Raw genomic sequence first — 19251 nt, 5'->3', positions numbered from 1 at the left:
GCACATGGCTTTTTGATCACCAACAAGAATTGACACTTGTACCTGCTCTTGCTAATCAGTGTGTCAGGAGTCCAGGGGGAATACTGAGCAGTGGGCGCTGGGGCTTTAGAGAGGGTTACAAGCCTAATACAGCCCCCAGTCCCCACCCTCACCAAGTTTGATATGGCAAATGGCATGAATACCACATCCCCAGGCAAGGGCTGGTGTGACTGACACAGCAGGGATGGGCGGGGAGTAGGGAGGGAAGTGGGCACAAATTAAGCATCAAATGCCAGAAACCAAGGGCTGCCCACCCCTCAAAGAGACTTATTATCCTAAAATTGAAGAACAGAGCCAAAGACTTTTCACACAAACTATCCGTAATTAAGGCACCTTGAGCTGTGAACTGCAAAGGCCCAGAACTCAGTCCAACAGCCTGCAGTGGACAGCGTATTCCTCAGTCCTCCACTGACTACATCTCCACCAGACCCTAACACTCCTTGCCAGGCTCCCTGGTTTCCTTGCTAGCACCTGCCATCCTTTGCAGTTCTGTCCTTATTTTGCTCACTTGTTTAATGGTTGTTATACCCACCCCTCCAAACTTCTTGTGGTCTGTGAAAGCAGGGCCTGTCTTGGTCATGTCTGTGTTCCTGGCACTTAGCATAGTTCCTGGCACATAGTGAGTACTCAAGATGATGACAGTGCCTGGCACATAGTGAGTACTTAAGATGATGGATGGTTGTGTTGGTGGATGGGAGGATGGATGGATGGATAGATGGCTGGATGATGGATCGGGATGAATACCAAGAGCAGAAACTCAGAGAGAGAAACAGGGCTTGTGAAGAAGGAGCTGCGGACTCAGCCCTCCGAAAAGATCTGCCCTGTGGCACTCCTTCTACCTTTTGCACTCTCTGCCCTCAGGATCTGGTAGCATCTGGGAGGTCCTGTGCTACCTGTGCTGCCTCTGGGAGGATGTGCGATCCTGTGGCCCAGGGAGCGTCTGTCAGATGTGCATGATTGTGGAGAGGGGCATCCTGGGGAAGTGCATTTCTTTATGAGTCGGGAAGGTGCAGGCTTGGAGAAGAGGCAGATGGGAAATAATCCTCTTTCAATAGCTCTTCACTGCCCAGGGTATTTGGAGGTAAGGGGATGTTTGTGGAAACCCCAGGTAGCATTTTCCTTAATAGCACACACCTCCAACTTCAGCCTTACCAAGATCACACTCTTCCCCCAACACACCACTACCCTTGCCCCCACCCTTCTTTGCTCATGCTGTCCCTCTGCCTAGAACATCCTCGCCCTTCTTCTCTGTCTCCAACCCATGCCCCCAAAGCCCCACTCAAAGCTCTCTCTACTATGAGGCACCCTTGCTACTCCAGCCTCCACCACCAGAGCACCTGCAGGCAGAGCTGATTCCATTTGGCCTGTGGTGGCCTGAGGGTGTCCCTGCTTTCCTTAGATGGAGCTTCTGGAAGGCAGATATGGTTTGCTCCAGCACTCAGCCTGGGATGGGGCCCATAGCAAGGTTCTACCAAGTGGGTTAAACTTAAGTGATCTGACCTCACCACCCTCTCTGAGACAGACACACGGGCACACACAGGCACAGGCGAGAGCGCACACACACTCTGGTCTTTCCTTCCCCTGGAAGAAGGCTGAAGCCTGGACTCCTGGCCCAACCTGACCCAAGGTGAGTAACGGTCACAGAGACAATTCTCTTGCCCACAAGATGAACAACCTTCCCAATGTCTTCCCCTGGCCAACACTGCTTCCCTTGTGACCCAGTCCTCACAGCCTCAACACAGGAAGTCCTTCTCAGGAACCGCTAGTCCTTTTTCCTCAACAGAGAAGGAGGTGTGCCACCTGCCACTACCGGTACCAAGCCCCCACTCTGCACACTACCCCAACCCTGGTCCTCCCAAACAGACAGGGAGCAAGGAGCGGGGAAGCGCCTGGGCCCACTGAGAACTTGGTGCCAACTGCAGATCCCTTCCCTGCGGAGCAGGAGCTAGGGTAGGCGGAGCAGTTCCTGGAGAAACTGAGCAGGGGCCTCATCTCCCTCCGTCCGGGCAGATGGGAGCAGAGGACACAAGCCAAGTACCCCTGCCCTCCCCTCCTTTCGCTTCCAAGCTGCCCCCACACCCACCACCATCTCCGCCAGCAGCTCAGGAAAGGTCAGGAGCCTGGGAAGCCTTTAATTCCACTTTAATGAGCTCTGGGCGGGCGCACCAAGACTGGTTTATTTATCTGTCTGTGCCCCTAAGCCTGCTTCTTATGGGGGTGGTAGCAGGTCTGGTGGAAGCAGGTCTCCCGTAATAGTGATTCAGGCCCTCACTCTTTGGTTCCTAGGAGAGAACAAGGATTTTGAACCCCCACCTGCACACCAGAGAAAAGACTGGAAGAGTGGCAGGACACCGCCCCCTCCCTCTACTACCCTCCAAACCTCCCCCACCTCACACCCTATAGAAGAGCAGAGACCTGGGAACTCCATGAGGGCAATAGGGAGCCCTCCTGAGTTCCCAGCCCTGCTGACCTCTCAGAGCATTCCCTACTTCCCACTGAGGCCCTACCCCACCCCCTCCAGGAAGCCCACTCTCCTTGCCTGGCTTCTGCCCAGCCTCAGCCCTGTGCTGGGGTCCTCTCCTGAAACCCCTGGCTCCAGCCACCTGGAATCTCTGACTGGGTTTACCTCATTGTCTCTATTGCTCAGTGCCTTATGTAATCCCTCCCTCCTCAGTGCCTCTGGGTCACTTCCCACCTCGCTGTGTTCATGCTCTCTTGGGCACTGTCCCCAGCCTATCTGGGAAGATCCCAGATAGGAACCAAGGGCTGTGCAAAGCGCTGGGCTTTCCAAGGTGCTGACAGACTAGATGGGGCTTGTGCATCCCTCAGAAAGTCATCTACTGCGGCCAGTGGCTTCATCCAGCTCATTCAAGGTGGGACAGAGGGTTTGGGGCATGGGAAATGCTCCATCCCCTGTCACTACATCCCAGCTTCATCACTACTTCGTCACTACATCACCACCACCCCCATGCACACACACAAATATACACATACCCACTCTCTCTCCACCTACCACTCCCTCCCCTGGTCTCTTCCCCCACCTCACCCCACACCTACCCGGGTAGACTCTTACCAAGATGACGGCTGCCACAGCCCCGGCCTCCTTGTCCACCAGTGGTATGACCAGCACTGAGGGGGAGAGGGCAATGAAATGGTCCTGCAGGGCCAGTGAGGCTCAGAAATACTGAGCTAGGACCCAAGGAGCAAGACAAAGATGCAGACAGAGGCCAGGACAAAGACAAAAAGAGACCCAGAGACCCAGAGAGACAAAGAGACGAGGCCTAAGGCAGTGACAAAACAACCACAGCAACTACCCCTGTGCAGAAGGAGACCCCCTCATTTGACAACTCTCTTGTGATCCTCCCAGTAACCCTGGCAGGGAGGCAGGCAGGTAAGGCTGAGCAACCCTGTTTTACAGACTGGGGAACTGAGGTCCAGAAAGAGGAAGTGACTTGCCCAAGATCACACAGCAAGTCAGGTCTCCTGACTCCCAGTCTTGTGCACTTTCCACATCGACACAGAGGACAGAGACCTAGAGAGACTGAGACATGAGGCAGAGAGAGACGTGGCGGACAGGGGGCATGGAGAAGAAGAGAAACAGGGACAGTGACAGAGAGAGCATGAGGACAACTGCAGCCCCGTCCAGCAACAGGCACGAGCACATCACAACCACAGCCCGCGGCCTCCGAGCCCTGGGATGTTCCAGGCCTTTAACATGCATCCTCTCTTTTGCTTTTCCTCCAAACATCCCCTCAAGGTCTCCTTTGTACAGTCATGAAATTGAGGCTCAGGGAGGTTAGTAGCATAATAGAGAATTAGATGGAGAAATTGCTAAAGACACAGCACAAGAGGAAGAAGGAGACAGAGAGATAAAGATGGGTAGAAGACAGACATGACCTGGGATGTGGGGCCATGGTCCCTCCCTACCCCTGTCCAGCTCCCAGCCCTTACCTTGGGTGTCAGGAGCCAGTGGAGCCGCCAGCCTGGCCAAAGCCTTCCCTGGCAGGTCCGAGGGGCCTAGCCCATTGCAGCCCAGCCGCTTCCGGGAGATCACAGCCTCTCTGAAAAGAGGACATGATCCACCTTGAGAGCCCCCTGGATCAAAGAGGAGCAGGCCCCAGCCTGGGAACACACAGCAGGCTGGACCCTGCACATGTGAGAGGATCAGGACAAGTTGACCTGCCTCAGGGCAGACATGAGGGCAGCAAAAATAAGAGTTAGGGAACCCGGGCCCCATGTGGGCCATGGTCTGGCCTCTAGAGCCTTGCTGGTAAATGTGGGAAAGGCTGGGCCCCGAACCAGCACAGAACCCCCAGGCCATGAGGAGAGCAGAGAAAGTGAATGCAAGGACTCAGAGCTGAGCTGCCTGGAACAATCCTGCCTTGGCAAGTGACCTGACCTCTCTGAGCTTCGCGAGGAGAACTGGGGGCGGGGTGGGGGTGGAAGAGCAGAAGCCTTCCAATAGCTATCTTCAATTGTAGTGCAACTTCTGAGCTAAGCACAGGGAGACTCCTGGATGTTACTATCAGAACTAAAGTTCATTGACCATTTCCTATGTGACATGCACAGCCCAAGCAACTTACTAGATTAACATAGAGTTCCCAGCAATTCTGAGTTAGATGTTGTCATCACCTTCATTTTCAGGGGGAGAAGATAAGGCACCAAGAGGTTAAATAAACTGTCCAAGGTCACATGGCTAATAAGCGATAGAACCAGGATTAAAACCCAGGCAGGTGGCACCAGAGCTGGGTTTAACCACTATGCTCTAACCTTCCCAAAGATCTGTGTGAGCCTTGAACAGGGGACTAGCATGAGTGTCAGGATGTAACAGACAGGGAAGGGAGGTGGGAACTGAAGCGGGAGAAGTTGGTGTGGGAAAAATGAGTTTCTCTCTGCCCCACCATACATACCACCCCCACACCCCCTACCCTCCTGGCTTCTGGCTCTTCCTGCTTAATTAAGCACCTGAGTTTTCACCAATTGTCATTCCTTGCTAATTAATTGTCCTGGTTTCCTCATCCCTCATGCTGCCTCCACTTAATTGTACTTGTAGGAGCTGCTTGGTCTGAACAGAAGAGAAGCTCGGGAGCTGGGATTCTGGAGTGTGCATGTGGGGTCACTAAGGAAAGCCCAGCAAAGGTCAGAAGAGGAGAAGAGAGGGGTGGCCTGAAAGTCATCAGATGGCAGGTCACACCAAAGAGGTTGATCATCTCATTCAAGGTCAGGCAGCCAGACCCTTCCTCTCCTGGCCCCTTTGAGCAGTCCAGAATCTACAAGAACCAGTAGTGTCTTCCACCTGCCAACCCTCACACTCAGGACATTCAAAGCTCCTGGAGTGCTGGACTTTAGTTCTGGGCTGTCTCAATGGCCAGTCTTCCCAGGAAGGAATAGGGAACTAGGTTGGCAGGAGGGCAACAGGAGCCACATTCCCTGATGACTACACTGATGAAGGTTGAGGCTTCACAGAAGCAGTGGGTGACCTTCAGCCAAACCTCACCCATCCAGCTACCCAGCTGCTTAGCCCAGGACTGTCTGGTTATCAGGAAGCCACAAGGTGGCGCTGTCCTTGCATTGCTGGTCAGTGAGCCCTGTGGCCTCGTCCCACCAACCCCTGACTATCCTCCTTGCTACCCCTAGACAGGGTTGCCTTGGCTTCTTTCTCCCAGAACCCTGATGAAGGACTCTGTCCACAGCTCTTCTTCTCTTCTGCACAAAATCCCTCCTCTGCGCCCAGGGCCTCATGACACTCCAGCCCTCACTCAGGAGCTCCAGACCCCAGATAACCCAAAGACTATGTGGAGACCTCCCCAGCCATAACCACCCACTGGGTTCTCAGCAGCTTGTCCAAAAACTGTTCTCACCTCTCCCACCAATCAGTGCGTCCCTGCCCATGTATCTTGCACAGCTGTCCCCTGCTCCCTATCCCCAGGCCTCTGTCCAGCTCAAATGGAGACAACCTTTCCCCAGAAGCCTAGAGCACCCTCTTCCCTCTGGCCTCCAATCTGGATCTCTTAAATCCTTCTTCCATACCAGAGCAAAAATAAGTTCTAGACTAAAATTATTATGGGAGTTTTCTTCTTAAAGTCTTTCATTCCACAGGGTCGTTCTGGGTCAGTGCTGAGGGCTGGGATGAGTTAAGAAGAAGAGCTAGCTACAAGCCCGGCCTGAGGAGGTCAGTATCCTACAGAGGCTGACATGCAGACCCACGCTTGAGTCAGAAGATGAGGGCTCTGACAGGGAGGACAAACAGGCCCCAGCCTACCCAGGAGTGGGGCCAGGAGGGCCTCATGGAGAAGAAGACACCTGAGTTGATCCAGAAGGGCATGCAAAGGCTACCAAGACAGCTAGGAAAGGGAACTGCATGTGCAAAAGTCCGGGCGAGAGAACTGTGTGTCTGTTGCCAGATCCAACCACAAAGGAGACTGGGGTGGCTGGACAGCAGAGAGCAAGTGAGTCAGGGCCAGGGCCCACAGGAGCTTAATCCTGTGGCCACTGGGAGCGCCGGGGGAAGGTAATGGTTGGGGGTTGGTTTTTTTTCTTTTTTCCTTTTTTTTGAGACAGTCTCATTTTGTCACCCTCAGTAGAGTGCTGTGACATCATAGCTCACAACAACCTCAAACTCTTAGGCTCAAGCAATTCTCTTGCCTCATCCTCCCAACTAGCTGAGACTATAGGCACCTGCCACAATGCCCAGCTATTTTTAGAGGCAGGGTCTTTCTCTGGGTCAGGCTGGTCTCAAACCTGTGACTTCAGGCAATCCATTTGCCTCAGCTTCCCAGAGTGCTAGGAATAAAGGAGTGAGCCACTGCACCCAGCCCTTGGGTTAATTTCAAACTGATCATCCTGGCTGCTCAGGTAAAACTCTCACTCCAGAAAGAGAACCTGACACAGAAGTCTGGTCTCAGTGAGGGCACCAACATCTTAGTGGCCCTGGAGAGAAGAGGCTGGGCTTGGGCAGATCACCCTGTACCAGGACCTCTAAACATCATCAGTCCTCAGGAAGTCTTGGTACCTTGCTCTGCAACCTGTCCTCCCCTGGCACTGTTAGGTCCCACAGCCCAGGGCAGGGATGTGCCAAGCCGTGTTCACCTCAACCTACTCCCATGGCCATCCCTTTCCTCAGCCCTACCCTTCCCAGAACTGCCACACTGCCAAAGGCTTCAGAGATGTCCGCAGATTACAAAGTAGGCAGTCTCAAGGCTGAGTCTCCACCATCCATGTTGGGGGGGGGGCTGTGTTTACTGCTCAGACCCCCAATGGCTCTCTTCTCAACTCATATCACCTCCCTGCCTCCTCTCCAGTTCCTCTCTTCCTCATTCCCCACCCTCTGCCCCACCTTTGGGGCTGATGCTAGGATTGGGGGGGACTCCGTACCCCAGAGCCAGCTGTCAAGGCTGAGGGCTAATGACTCAGCCCTGGGTGCCTGGGTGGTCATGGTCTGCCCCACTGAAGATAAAGACAGATGGGCACAGAGTGGAGAAAGGAACGGGCGTGGATTTTATGACAGTTCCGTGCCTTTAACAACTATTTGTTTAATGGAAAAAGAAGGAAAGGCTCTCTGTTGGTAGGGTCAGTGGCCTGGAAAGAGCTGAGTACCCAGGCCCCCTTCCACCTCTCTGAGGCCCTGCATCCTTCTCTGATTATCCACTTCAGCAGGGCCCCTTCCCCCTTTCCCAAGCCCTTTCTTCACCAAGTCCCAGCCCTAACTGAGGGCCCAAGTCCTTCCCTAAGCTCCACCCCTCACTGAACCCTCTACTTCACTGAGCCTCAGCCCCTTCCTTTCTGACCTTCACTTCTCCCTATCCCCCAGAATGTGAGAGTCAGGGATGGGAATGGATTATATTCCCTGTGTTCTCCAAGACAAATCGGAGGGACAGCCAGAGTCCATAGTGAAAGGAGATCAGGTCTGCTCTAAGGAAGAAATTCCTCAGGGTGTTGTGTGGAATCCCCAGTGGTAATGGAGGGAGACAAGCAGCCTGGCTGGCGGCGGGGTGGGGGGGTGGGGTGGGGGGGGTGGGGGGGGCGGTGCCTCAGTTGCAGCTGAAAGGCTGAGATTTTCACTGCACTCAGCAGCACGTAATCAGAGGCTTTAAGATGGCAGGAGAAGAGGAGGTGGCAGGGTGGGGGCTGAAGTAGGCTGGGAGATGGGGTGGCAGGGTACCAGTAAAAGGCAAGCAAAGCCTCCAAGAAAACCCTGGTCCAGGCAGCCTTCCAGGAATCTCTCCTCTCCAGCACTTAGAATTCAAAGCCTCTCCAGCCCTCAACATGAGAATGTCCAGAAAAGAGTTGATGGAGGCTCAGAGCAAGTGCAGGGGCTTGCAACAGCAGTCATGTTGTCCAGATCCCAGGTCTCCCACCTCCCCAGTCCAAGGTTATTCTTGTGGAAAGATCCATCTCTGGGGGCAGGGGGTACTATGGCCCAGACACATTTTCTGAAACTTGGATCATCCTCCATGCCGGGGAGCTGTGGTGCAGGCTTCCTGAAGAGGGCTTCTGGCTGGACCATGAAGGATAAGTAGAATGAAGCTGGCTGAGATGGAGGGGGAGCAGGGGAGCAAATAGCACAGCAAGCACAGAAGGGAGGAAGCCACTGGAGCACAAAGCTGGACACCTGAAAGCCTGCACAGTGCCCGGGGCAGAGGCCTCATCACTCCTGCCTGATCCATCTCCACCTTGCTTTTCCCCCACCCCCCGAAGCCTGTGCTCTACACCTTCCCTATGGGCCTTATCTGTCTTTATGATCCATCCACCACGTCACACCTGCTGCTGTTTGCCAGCCTGCCAGCCATCTAGGGTTTCCTGGAGGAATGCCCCCCTCCCTCAGCACTGCCAGAGCCTCAGGCTTCACTTCAGCCTGCAGGCAGGTACCTCTACCTCTTGATGGGACCAGAGCCACAGAGGTCACCCTTGGAAGAACCCCGCACTCAACCCCACTGATCTATTTCACAGAAAAAGAGACTGAGTCCAGAGGAAAAGTGATTTTCTGAAGATCAGCCAATGCTAATCATAGGTTAAGACTTGAGAGTGCAACTAGCAATCACTGAGCTCCTACTGTGTGCCTGGGCACTGTGATAAGCACTTAGCACCTATTATCTCATTAAGCCAATAGGTAAGTTCTCCAGGAGGGACACAGTAAGGCAGGGATGGGGCCAGGCTAGAACCCAGGTCTGTCTGACTCCTATTCCAGCACTCTTTCTTCTTCCATATACCTAGGTCTGAAGGCTGCATCCTGCTGGGAACTCCTGAAGCCAGCCCAGGGACCTCTCAGCCCTAATTGTGTGATGGGCTCACTAACAGACACCAGGCAGACACCAAGGCCTCTGGAGAGCAAGGATACCAGAAAGAGCACCAAGCCTGAACCTCCACACTCAGTCCTTGCTGGCCTGATGAACGATGATGTCTATATCCCCCAGGACGCCTCCACTGTCATCACCCCTCTCATCCTCCTTGCCCTTACATCCTCTAGCCCACCTCAGCCTCCTGGAATCTCTGACCCCTGTCTGCCAGCAGGCACTTGCCTCCCCATCTCCACTGAGCTCTGAGATAATTGCATTTGAACATTCACTTTTAATTGCTTTTTTGGGGTAACTTTTCCAAAGGCCTTACTGAGTCTAAAGTGTTTGGAAGGGATGCTGAAAGGGTTGTGGGGATCTGAGCCCCCTCATAGAGGCCTGAGCCACAGACACCTCCCTCTCTGCCACGCAGCAGATGGCCTGAGTGCGCAGGTGAGAAGAGGCAGGGCAGACCCTGTTGATGCCCCCCCTGCCTCCTTAGCCTCATATCCTCTCTCCCGCTAGAAGGCTGCTGCCCAGGCTACTTCAAGGAGCCTTCCCAGAGGAGTTGAGCTCATAGTAGGCAAAGTTCTTTAGAATCAGGGATAGGAGGTGCCAGTTCAGAGGAGCAAAGGGGATATTCTGTATTTTTTTTCTTTAAGAGCCCAAAGACCTCTCAGATGGGACATGGAGGCCAGAGAGGGGTGGTCAGTGGCTTTGTTCACATAGTACTTGAGGGGAATTGTCAGGAGAGGTTGAAAGGAACTCACTGGGAGAACAGGATGTGGGAAGACTCTGGACTTTTGGAGAAGACCCAGCTACTTCCATGAGGAAGGGCCAGGGAGGCCAATATCCTCGAATCCAGGGTTCCCAGTGCCAGGAGGGGCCTCAGGATCATGAGTCCATGAGTCCATCTCTCTATGGCCTCCAGGAAAGGTGACTGGCTTCCCAGGCTTGGCTGCTACCTGAACAAGCCACATCCCTGGACTGCTTGACCTGTTTCAAAATCCCTCCTCATGGATGGAGAGCTGCCTTCTGGGAACACCACACCAGTGCCCACTCTGCCCTCAGCTCCCTACCCAGTGCTACTTGGGTCCCACCATAGCCCTTCGTTTGGTGCTTAGAAGGCAATGGCCACACCCTTCAGAGCTGCCTCCTCTCCACAGCTCTCTTACCCTCAACAATTTCTTATCTGCCAAGTTCTACTTTCTCTCACTGTCCCCTGAATGGCCAGGAGCCAGGCGACCTGTGTCCCAAGCCTAGTTCTGCCTCATATCTGGCATGTGGCCTTGGACACATCTCATGGCATTTGCCCATCAAGAAAATGAGGCTAAGGGGCAGCACCTGTGGCTCAAGGAGTAGGGCGCCGGCCCCATATACCAGTGGTGGCGGGTTCGAGCCCAGCCCCGGCCAAAACTGCAAAAAAAAAAATAAATAAATAAATAAATAATAAAATAAAATAAAAATAGCTGATTTGAAAAAAAAGAAAAAGAAAAGAAAATGAGGCTGAATTCAATGGGCCCAGAGGTATCAGGGGACAAGGAACCGATCCCATGACCCTAAAGTCAATGACTCCGATATTTCTTCCTACTGATAATACCATAGCATTCATCAATGATCAGCCTGTTTTAAATGCTTGTGTGTTCACAAAAGCATATATGTTCAACAAATCCTCCCAACAATCCTTTTAGATAAGCAGTATTATTATCACTATTTCACAAACAAGAAAACTGAGGCACAGGGGCTGTGTAATTTGCCTGAGGTTACACAGCTAGTAAAGAGGGAGCTGGGATTTTAACCCAGGCAGTGTGGTCCCTGGACCCTCAACAGGATACTGCCTTTGATCTCCCATTCTCAGATACAGGGGTTGGCACCATGAGCTCCTGCAGGCCCAGCATCCTGTGTCCAGTCTCATAGGGACTTCTCATAGTGTGCTGGGATTCTAACTGATAGACACCATCGCCCCAACATTCTCAGACCTCGCTCTAAGGAGGCCACAGCAATTTAAAAGAACTCTGTGAGCAGAAAACCTACCAATTGGCACTTTCCCTGGGCCCAATTTCCCAGCAGAGAGAAGACATCACTTCTGCTCTTCTATGCTGGGGTCAGTGACCTGGCCAAGGAAGCCCATCTGGCAGGGAGGCTGGGGTCAAGGTTGGATGGGGAGGGCCAGAACAGATGACCTTGGAAGGTGCCTCAGCCCTGAGAAACACTGGCCATTACAGAAGGCAATGCGGGTGCAGAGAATGGCTCACCGGACTTTCCCCTCCTGGGGCAGCTCATGGTGGGGGTCCTCACACACCAGCCGGGACTCCCCATCCAGCAGGTAGGTATAGACAGTCTCCTAGGACAGAAGGCACTTATGAGATCCTGCAGAGAGGCCCTCCCAGGTGCCCAGTCCCAGTCTGCACACAGGGGTCTGCATGGCAAGGTCACAGACCCTCTGGGAGTGGATCTCTGCATTTGTGTGTTTGTTTGCTTGTTTTTACTCCCCAAGTTATTCATATGTGCAGCCAGGGGGACAAAACACCTTTATGAACTTAGCACTTCACCTTCTCGTATTAGAAGGAATTCTGAGCAGGCAGTAATCCCGGAACCTGCAACTTTCTTTACCTGTTACCCCAGAGCCAAGGTGCTAGGGAAAGCGTTTGAAGGGCTGAAGGTGCAGACAAATTACTTTTTACCAGGGAATATTTTCCAGCCTGACTCTAGCCTCTGGCATTCAGCAAACAATAACTGAGCACCTTCTCTGGGCCATACCAGGGAAGGGGCTTAGAAGGTCCCAGGAAGCTTCCCTCCTACAACTCCACCAGAAACCACAAACCCATGACCTGACAGGACAGGAGCGCAGAGCAAGGCACTGCGCTCCTGTCCTCTGTGGAGGCTGAGGAGGGCTTCCTGGAGGAAGTGACCTTTAAGCTGTAATTGAGTAGGAATTAAACACATTCAAGGAGCAGGCCCAGTGTAGACTGGCTCCTGGGCACAGCATGTATGCAGGTAGGTCCAGAGGTGTAAAGAGCATGGAGCATTTAGGAACTGACAATGCAAGGGCCATGGGTTGTGGAAAGCTGGGGTCCACCTGGCTGAACAGGAAGGGCCTTGTGAACAGAGCTGGGGGTGGGGCCAAAGGGAGAGTTGTGAGCAGATTTATATTTTAGACCAATCATTCCCCAGAGTGAGATCAAAGCTCTTGTTCCAGCCTTATTAAGTCTTCAGCTCTTCAATCTGCCCTCCCCAAGAGCCTAAAGTAGTCTTGGGCCTCAGTTTCAGGCCAAGTTTTGGCAAAAGTAGTCGCCCTCAATGACCTACAGGCAAAAATTCACATTCCTTCCCAACAGAACAGTACCCCTTAGGCCTCCTTCACCAGCCCCCTTTAGGCACAGGCCTGTAGGGTAACTCTGCAGTTTTCTCTGTGGGAGGGTGGAGGAAGGCTCTCCCTTCTGCTAAGGGTATAAGGAGTATCTGGGAGGGCTTCCAGAGGGGGCGACAGGGGAGCTCAGTGTTATAGGTCCATCCTCAGTGAGCGTGGAATCCTTCTCAGCAGAAGCAGTTTTCTTCTGTGACTCTATAATCCTGCCAGCCAATCTTGATGCCCTTGTCTGTCCCTAGCCAGCCCCTACCTCCTCCCAATACCCAGGAGATGGCTTGGCCACCATTTCCAGAGACACTGAGTCAGGTTCAATGGTAGCAGTGGGGTGGGGATGATAGTGCCTGAGGAGAGTGAGCAGGGCAGACACCCTCTTGTCTGGCTTGGAGCCCCCTTGTCCTCCAGGGGAGTCCAGGCATCTAGGCAGAGAACTCAGGGTTAAAGAATTCAGTGGGAAGGAGGCCGCCCACTCCCCTGCTATATCCAGCCTCCTTCTTGTCATCTGACTCTTCCAGCAGCCTGGGAGGGGCCTGAGGTATTTAGCCATAAGAGGTTAAGAGACCATCCAGGGTCACAGAGAGAGTCCTGCCCAGGCAGAGAGAGGGGTGGTTAATCCATCACTGTTGGGTCAGAGGGGGACAGATCCTCACTTCACTTCCGGATGTCCGTGTATCTCCCACCCCCTCACTCTCAGTCCTCTGAGTTAAAATTAGCTGAGTTTATTGGAGAGAAGGAGGGAACCATTTCAGACACAACAGCACCATCTGCATTTGGGGCTGCCTGCCACAATGGGTGCTGATGAGGAAGCCAGGTGCCAGCAGCATTCCTCTCTGAAGAGGGGGGACCCCTCCCCACCTCCCAACCCCTCCCTGGGGGCAAAGCTGACCTCAGCTACCTTAACCTCACTGGGGGCTGAGCCTTCCACAAAATTAAGACAGGGCTCCCCACGATCAGGGTTTCCCAAGAGCCTGCAGGTCTTGGGTGGGCCAGGAACCAGGACTGCAGCTGTCATCCCAGCCCCCAGCTTTGAGGAGACAATTAATCCGATGCATCCGTACTGGCACACGGACCAGGGCACCCTGCCTGTGCAAACAAGCAGTCAGTCAGTTCCTCCTCTTGCTCCCAGGGCTGCCTCAATGGCCACTCCAGGAAGCCCTGAGGAAACTGACTTGCCAGCTTCCCCCACCCTCCCTTTCCAGATGTGCCTCTAGACCAGGCCAGATGTTGCCTCAGTCCCATCCCTCTCTGGGAGGATTTATTTTGGGGCACCAATACACCACCCACTTCCTACCAATTTCACGCTCAATAAAGCTCACTCATTAGCTCTCCTTCTGGGCTCTGAACTTCTAGGAGGTTTTGGGAAGGCAGAACCAAGGAGAGGGAAAGGGGGTGCCTAGGTGCCAAGTCCCATTTGTCCCTGTCATGCTGTGTGACCTTGGGGGAGCGCCCTTCCTTTCTGAGCCTCCGGTTTGCTCATCCATCAAGCAGATTCAGGGACAATGGGCTCTGGTAGGGTGGGGAGGCTGCCTTCTGAGCTGGCCCTATTTCCTAAAGCAGAGACTGCCTTTGGCTGGTGTTTAGAGCAGGAAAGAGGACATTCATGGCCACCAGGACTCAATGTGGGCATCTCCTCTTCCAGGAAGTCTTCTGTGCCCCCTAGGCTAGATCAGATCGCCTTCCCCAGGCTCCAAAAGTCTAGCTTCCCTCTATTTGGCATAACTGAGACAACTGCTGCTTTGGGCCTTGAAGATCAGTTTATCTACCCTCCTGCCTAAGGGAGGAACACTGGCCATGGAAGCCAGGTTGGGGAGTGGCCTAGGGAAGCAAAAGTGGTGTACGATTCCCCCAACATGGCACTCTAGGCCCAGGCAACCATGGTTACCACTCTCTACCTGCCCTAACCCTGCAACCCCATCCACGGTATTGGGATGGGATGGAAATAAGCTGAAACATTGCTAGAGGCCACTTTTCCAGTATCCTATCTCCAGGTAGGGCACTTTAACCCAGGGCATTTTAAACCAATCTATTCATCAAGTCTGAGGGCTATGGTAGCACCTCCCAGTCCTGGCTTCCAGTAAGTTCTTCTGCATGTCTACCCTCAACCTCTCCTGCTGCACATATTCCAAAACCCACCTGACTGCACTATGTGATAACTGTTATCCTAGGTGAATCTTTTCCATTTTCTGAGACACAGTTCTTCCAATTAACCTCTAAGGTCCCTCAGGCTTAGACATTGGAGGATTCCTGTGTAAATTCATTCTTTGTCGCTTAGCTTCAGGCCAACTCCTCCAGAAAGCCCTCTCAGAACACTCCCCAGACCCTTCACTTTCCCATGAGAGTCCTCTGGGCAGAGGCCCTGCCTCTTCCTCCCTCCTACCCTGGGTAAAGTACAGCACAGAGCTGGTCAAGGTTGGGTGTAAGGCACCTACCACTCTGGGGAGCACAGCTGACAGGGCCTCCTTGACAGCTCGTCTCAGGCCTGCAATGTCGATGACAGAGCCCAGGCTCAGCAAAGCATCCTGGAAGAGAGGAAAGGGCAGTGAGGGGTGTTGTCAAACAGGCCAGAAGTTCCCTCTGCTTAGATCAGAGCCTGAGGCTCTCAGACACTTGAATCCTGGGATCTTAGGATCTCAGAATCAAACAGTCTTTAAGGTCATAGAATGTCTGAGTCCTCTCATTTTATAGATGGGGAAACTAAGGCTCAGAGAAGGGCCAAGGACTTAGCAAGGGCCTCATGGTGAGTCAAGAGGTCAAGCCTGAACTGGGCGCTGGATCTCTTATCCTTTAGTCAAGGACAACTTGGGCATAGTAGGGAAAGCTCAAAAGCTTCCACATTAAAACAAAACAAAGCAAGCAAACAAACAAAATAAAAACAAATTTGAATACTTGCCCCACCATATATTAGCAATATGTGTCCTGGTTGAGCTATCGAGCCTGTGTCTCACATCTGTAAATTAGGGGTAACTGCGGCTATTGCCCCCACAAGCTGACATGAAGACAAAATGAAATAGAGCTCTAAAATGAAAATAAAAATGAAACTGAACACTAAAAGTGCCTCACAGGCTCGGTGCCTGTAGCTCAGGTGGCTAGGGCGCCAGCCACATACACTGGAGCTGGCAAGTTCGAACCCAGCCCAGGCCAAAAAAATAGCTGGGTGTTGTGGTGGGTGCCTGTAGTCCCAGCTACTTGGGAGGTTGAGGCAAGAGAATCTCTTAAGCCCAAGAGTTTGAGGTTGCTGTGAGCTGTGACACCACAGTACTCTACCCAGGGCAACAGCTTGAGACTGTCTCCAAAAAAAAAAAAAAAATGAAATAAATAAAAGTGCCTCACAGAGTACCCAGCACAGAAGGGGTGCTCTGAATGTTTGCTGAAGCTGGGTCCTGCTCACTCTCTCCAGAAGACAGTGGTCTAACCCAGGCTTGTTTCCAGTCTTGTGAGGGGCTGGGTGGAAAGTAGCAAGAGTCTTGTGGGTGTACGAGCCATAAGGTGTGAAAAGAGTTGGTCCAGCCGTGGCAACCACAGGATGGAAAAGAGAAGTCAGCCTTGATTGCTCCCCAAACCTCCCATCCCAGGAACAGGCCTTGTCCTTGCAGAGCTTGAATGGAGACAACAAAAGTCTCTGCTTCTCACTCCATTAACTTGGCCAGAACCACAGGGATCAAAGAGAAAGGTAACAGAACAGGGGATCCAGGGCCAAGGCAGGATCGTGACTCACACCATCCATTCAGCCATGCCCTCCCCACAGCCCTTGGAAATCCTTTCAGATGTCTTCCCTGTGGATGGTTGGGTTTGTGTTCAAAAAGCAAAGTGATTAATTACAAGATGAAGGAGACTGGTTTGACCTCCATTCTTGTGAAAATAACATGAGGTTGAGGGTCCTAGAGGACCACCAACTCAGCATGAACCCACAGTGTAACCATGGCTGGTAAGAGATTAAAATGCTGAAACTGGAGGCTGTATTAATAGAGGTCTGTTAAACCAAATAACTCCCTCAGACCATCCCCACTTCATTGTGTCCCAGGTGAGGATAAGATGAGATCCATCCACAGGAGGTGACCCATGTAAGGAAGGAATTGGAAACCAAGTCCCCTGCCCGACTAAGACAAAATAACCTAGGGATGCCTCATCTAAAGCAAAGCAGACCCAGGGCTTTCAGTCTCCAACTCCAATTTCTGTGATCCTCTGGGGTGAGGGGACTGAGCTCTGTGACTCCATGGACACCTGGGGACCATAAGATTTCATAGAGGCCGGTGTTGGTCAGTAGGATGGAAGGCCTTCCTCCAAGCAGAGTCATGCTACAAAGGCAGAGGCCATCAGGAGAGAGGGAGGAAGTGAGCCCCCCATCTCTGAAGGTGTGCAAGAATGGGCTAAATGTCCATTGTTCAGAAAAGCTGCAGAGGGGAGTTCTGTACTGGGGTTTAAGTGAACCTGGGGTTCAGACTTCAGTTCCAAATGTCACTGTTGGATCTTCTTGGATGCAGTTTCCTCCCCCTTCCAACTCAAACCTATGCTCCCAGGAGAAGCAGGGCAGCAATGGGCTTTCTCCCCAAATGCTCACTGGCCTTGCTTTCCCCACTCCGCCCCCCAGTCTTCCTTTAATCTCTCCCACTGCTCAAGGATGAAGATACATCATGGTCACAAGGTACCATGCCTTCAGACATAGGAAGCTGTCTGATTCCAGACAACATAATTGCTATCCTTTGACCCTTAGGTGGTCCTCATCACAGTTCACACACACTCAGTGCCACACAGCCACAGACCCCCATAATCTCGCAGACACCTCAGCATGCCTTCAGACACACACACACACACACACACACACACAGGTTCTCACCAGTACAGCTACTTTCTTATAGACTCAGAGGGCAAAGGCGTGAGTAACACCTGCATACACAGTATGCATGTAGGCTGCTGTAGCCTTTCAAGATCAATTCTAAAGACTAAAAAGGAGAAGAAATGCCCTAAAACAGTCCCAAGATAAAGTCCTCTAGACCCAAGCTCCCCAGATTGAGGCTCCAAGAGCAGGGTGAAGAAGGTGGTGCTGACTCCAGGCAGGGGAGTCAACAAGCTGACCCCTGACAGACCCTGCCCTCCTTGGAGTCTGGCATGTGCTGGAGAGTTGAGGAAGAGGGGCCCAGTTGATGGAGTGAACCTGATATGGGGGAAGAAAATCTTCAAAGCTATGGGCTTCGGACTGCTAAGTCTCCCCATTTGACAGATGAGGAAACTGAGGCTTAAAAAGAACTAATGACCCACCTGTGGTCAGCCTACCAGTCAGGGCAGAGCCAGATCCAGAACCTAAATCTCTAGATTTCTAGCCCCTGTCTGGCTCCTGCTCAGCACCCAACCCCCAGCTCCTGCTCCAGGGGGCTTAGAAAGAACAGTCTGTCCTTTGTTCTGATTGGTGGGCTCCTCCACCTGCCCTTTACTTTGATTGGGGGATGCCCTGAACTGTCCTTTACTGGAATTGGTGGGTGCCTGTCTGCCTTTGTTCTGACTGATTGTTTTCTGTGATTTTTTCAGGCCAAGGGCAGGATAATGGCAGTGGGGGGAGTGGGATAGGAAAATTGGGATGAGTTGGGGCAGCAGCAGAGCGAGGGCTTCACATTTGTGCCAGAGTGGGCAGGATGCAGATGTGGCTGATGAAGCCCAAGGCTCACAGCCTGGCATCCTTCTGTCCACCCACCTCCTGGCCTTGCTCAGCCTGCCCCAGGACTGGGAGTGTTGGGTGTAGGACTACAGCTGGGAAGGGCCACTTCTGACTGGCATATAAAGAGGACTTCAAGGTTTGCTCAAATGCCACCTGGAATCTTCCCCAGCTCTCAAAGAAACCTCACCTCCATTGCATCAACACAGGGAAGAAAATTTAAATTCCAAAACCCAAGAGGTGTGGGCCCAGAGGGCGGAGTTGCTGCCTTAGGGAAAAGAGGAGAGAATCAAAGGGGAGGAGCTGAAAATGGAGAATGGGGGAGAATCCAGAATTAGAGGCACAGATGGAAGCCCAGGCTTAAGTCAGGGGCTTGAATTTTTAAAGGAATCTTAAAAGAAAGAGGAAAAGAAAAACACAGACACAGCCATATCTGCTTGCATGCCCATCTACAAGTGCCACACACACACATGTTGCCATGTACACACTTCTGCTCACACGTGCACACGCCCTCACGCAAACATCCACACACAGATAAAATTGCAGCCACGTATCCAATGCACACACAAGTATGCACTTGGACACACACATATACATACACAAGGCTCAGGTTCAGGGTTGAAGTTCACATTTCCTGCCTTAAATGGAACAAACATTATTATAAATGTCAGCATAAGCTATAACTCAGACTCCAGGGGAGAATTTGTAATGTGTAGAAAAGAGCAGTGATGTCCAGTCCTATCCCAGATTGACTACAAAAGTTGTGTGTGGCCTTAGCAGGCTCCTTTTCTCTTCTGAGACTCATTAATAAAAATGGGTCTTGGGTGGCGCCCATGGCTCAAAGGAGTAGGGCACTGGCCCCATATACCAGAGGTGGCGGGTTCAAACCTGGCCCCAGCCAAAAACTGCAAAAAAAAAAAAAAAAA

General features: G+C 52.4%; 1 protein-coding gene across 2 annotated transcripts in view; it reads right to left on the bottom strand.

Moving 5' to 3' along the window:
• The window catches only part of PDE2A (phosphodiesterase 2A), a 65400-nt gene that overhangs the window by 16584 nt on the left and 29565 nt on the right, over positions 1–19251 (bottom strand). For both annotated transcript variants that reach the window (XM_023510464.1, XM_023510500.1), the window contains 4 exons: positions 15108–15197; positions 11567–11655; positions 3991–4100; positions 3113–3168 (listed from right to left, as the gene is read on the bottom strand). In XM_023510464.1, coding sequence (XP_023366232.1) covers positions 3113–3168; positions 3991–4100; positions 11567–11655; positions 15108–15197 — 345 coding nt within the window. The remainder of the gene's footprint in view (positions 1–3112; positions 3169–3990; positions 4101–11566; positions 11656–15107; positions 15198–19251) is intronic.

The sequence above is a fragment of the Otolemur garnettii genome, unplaced genomic scaffold (assembly GCF_000181295.1).
Source record: "Otolemur garnettii isolate 467f Iridium unplaced genomic scaffold, OtoGar3 scaffold00001, whole genome shotgun sequence".
Classification (NCBI taxonomy): Eukaryota; Metazoa; Chordata; class Mammalia; order Primates; family Galagidae; genus Otolemur; species Otolemur garnettii.
The sequence above is the reverse complement of the archived record's forward strand: the minus strand, read 5'-3'. Positions and strand labels throughout refer to the sequence as shown.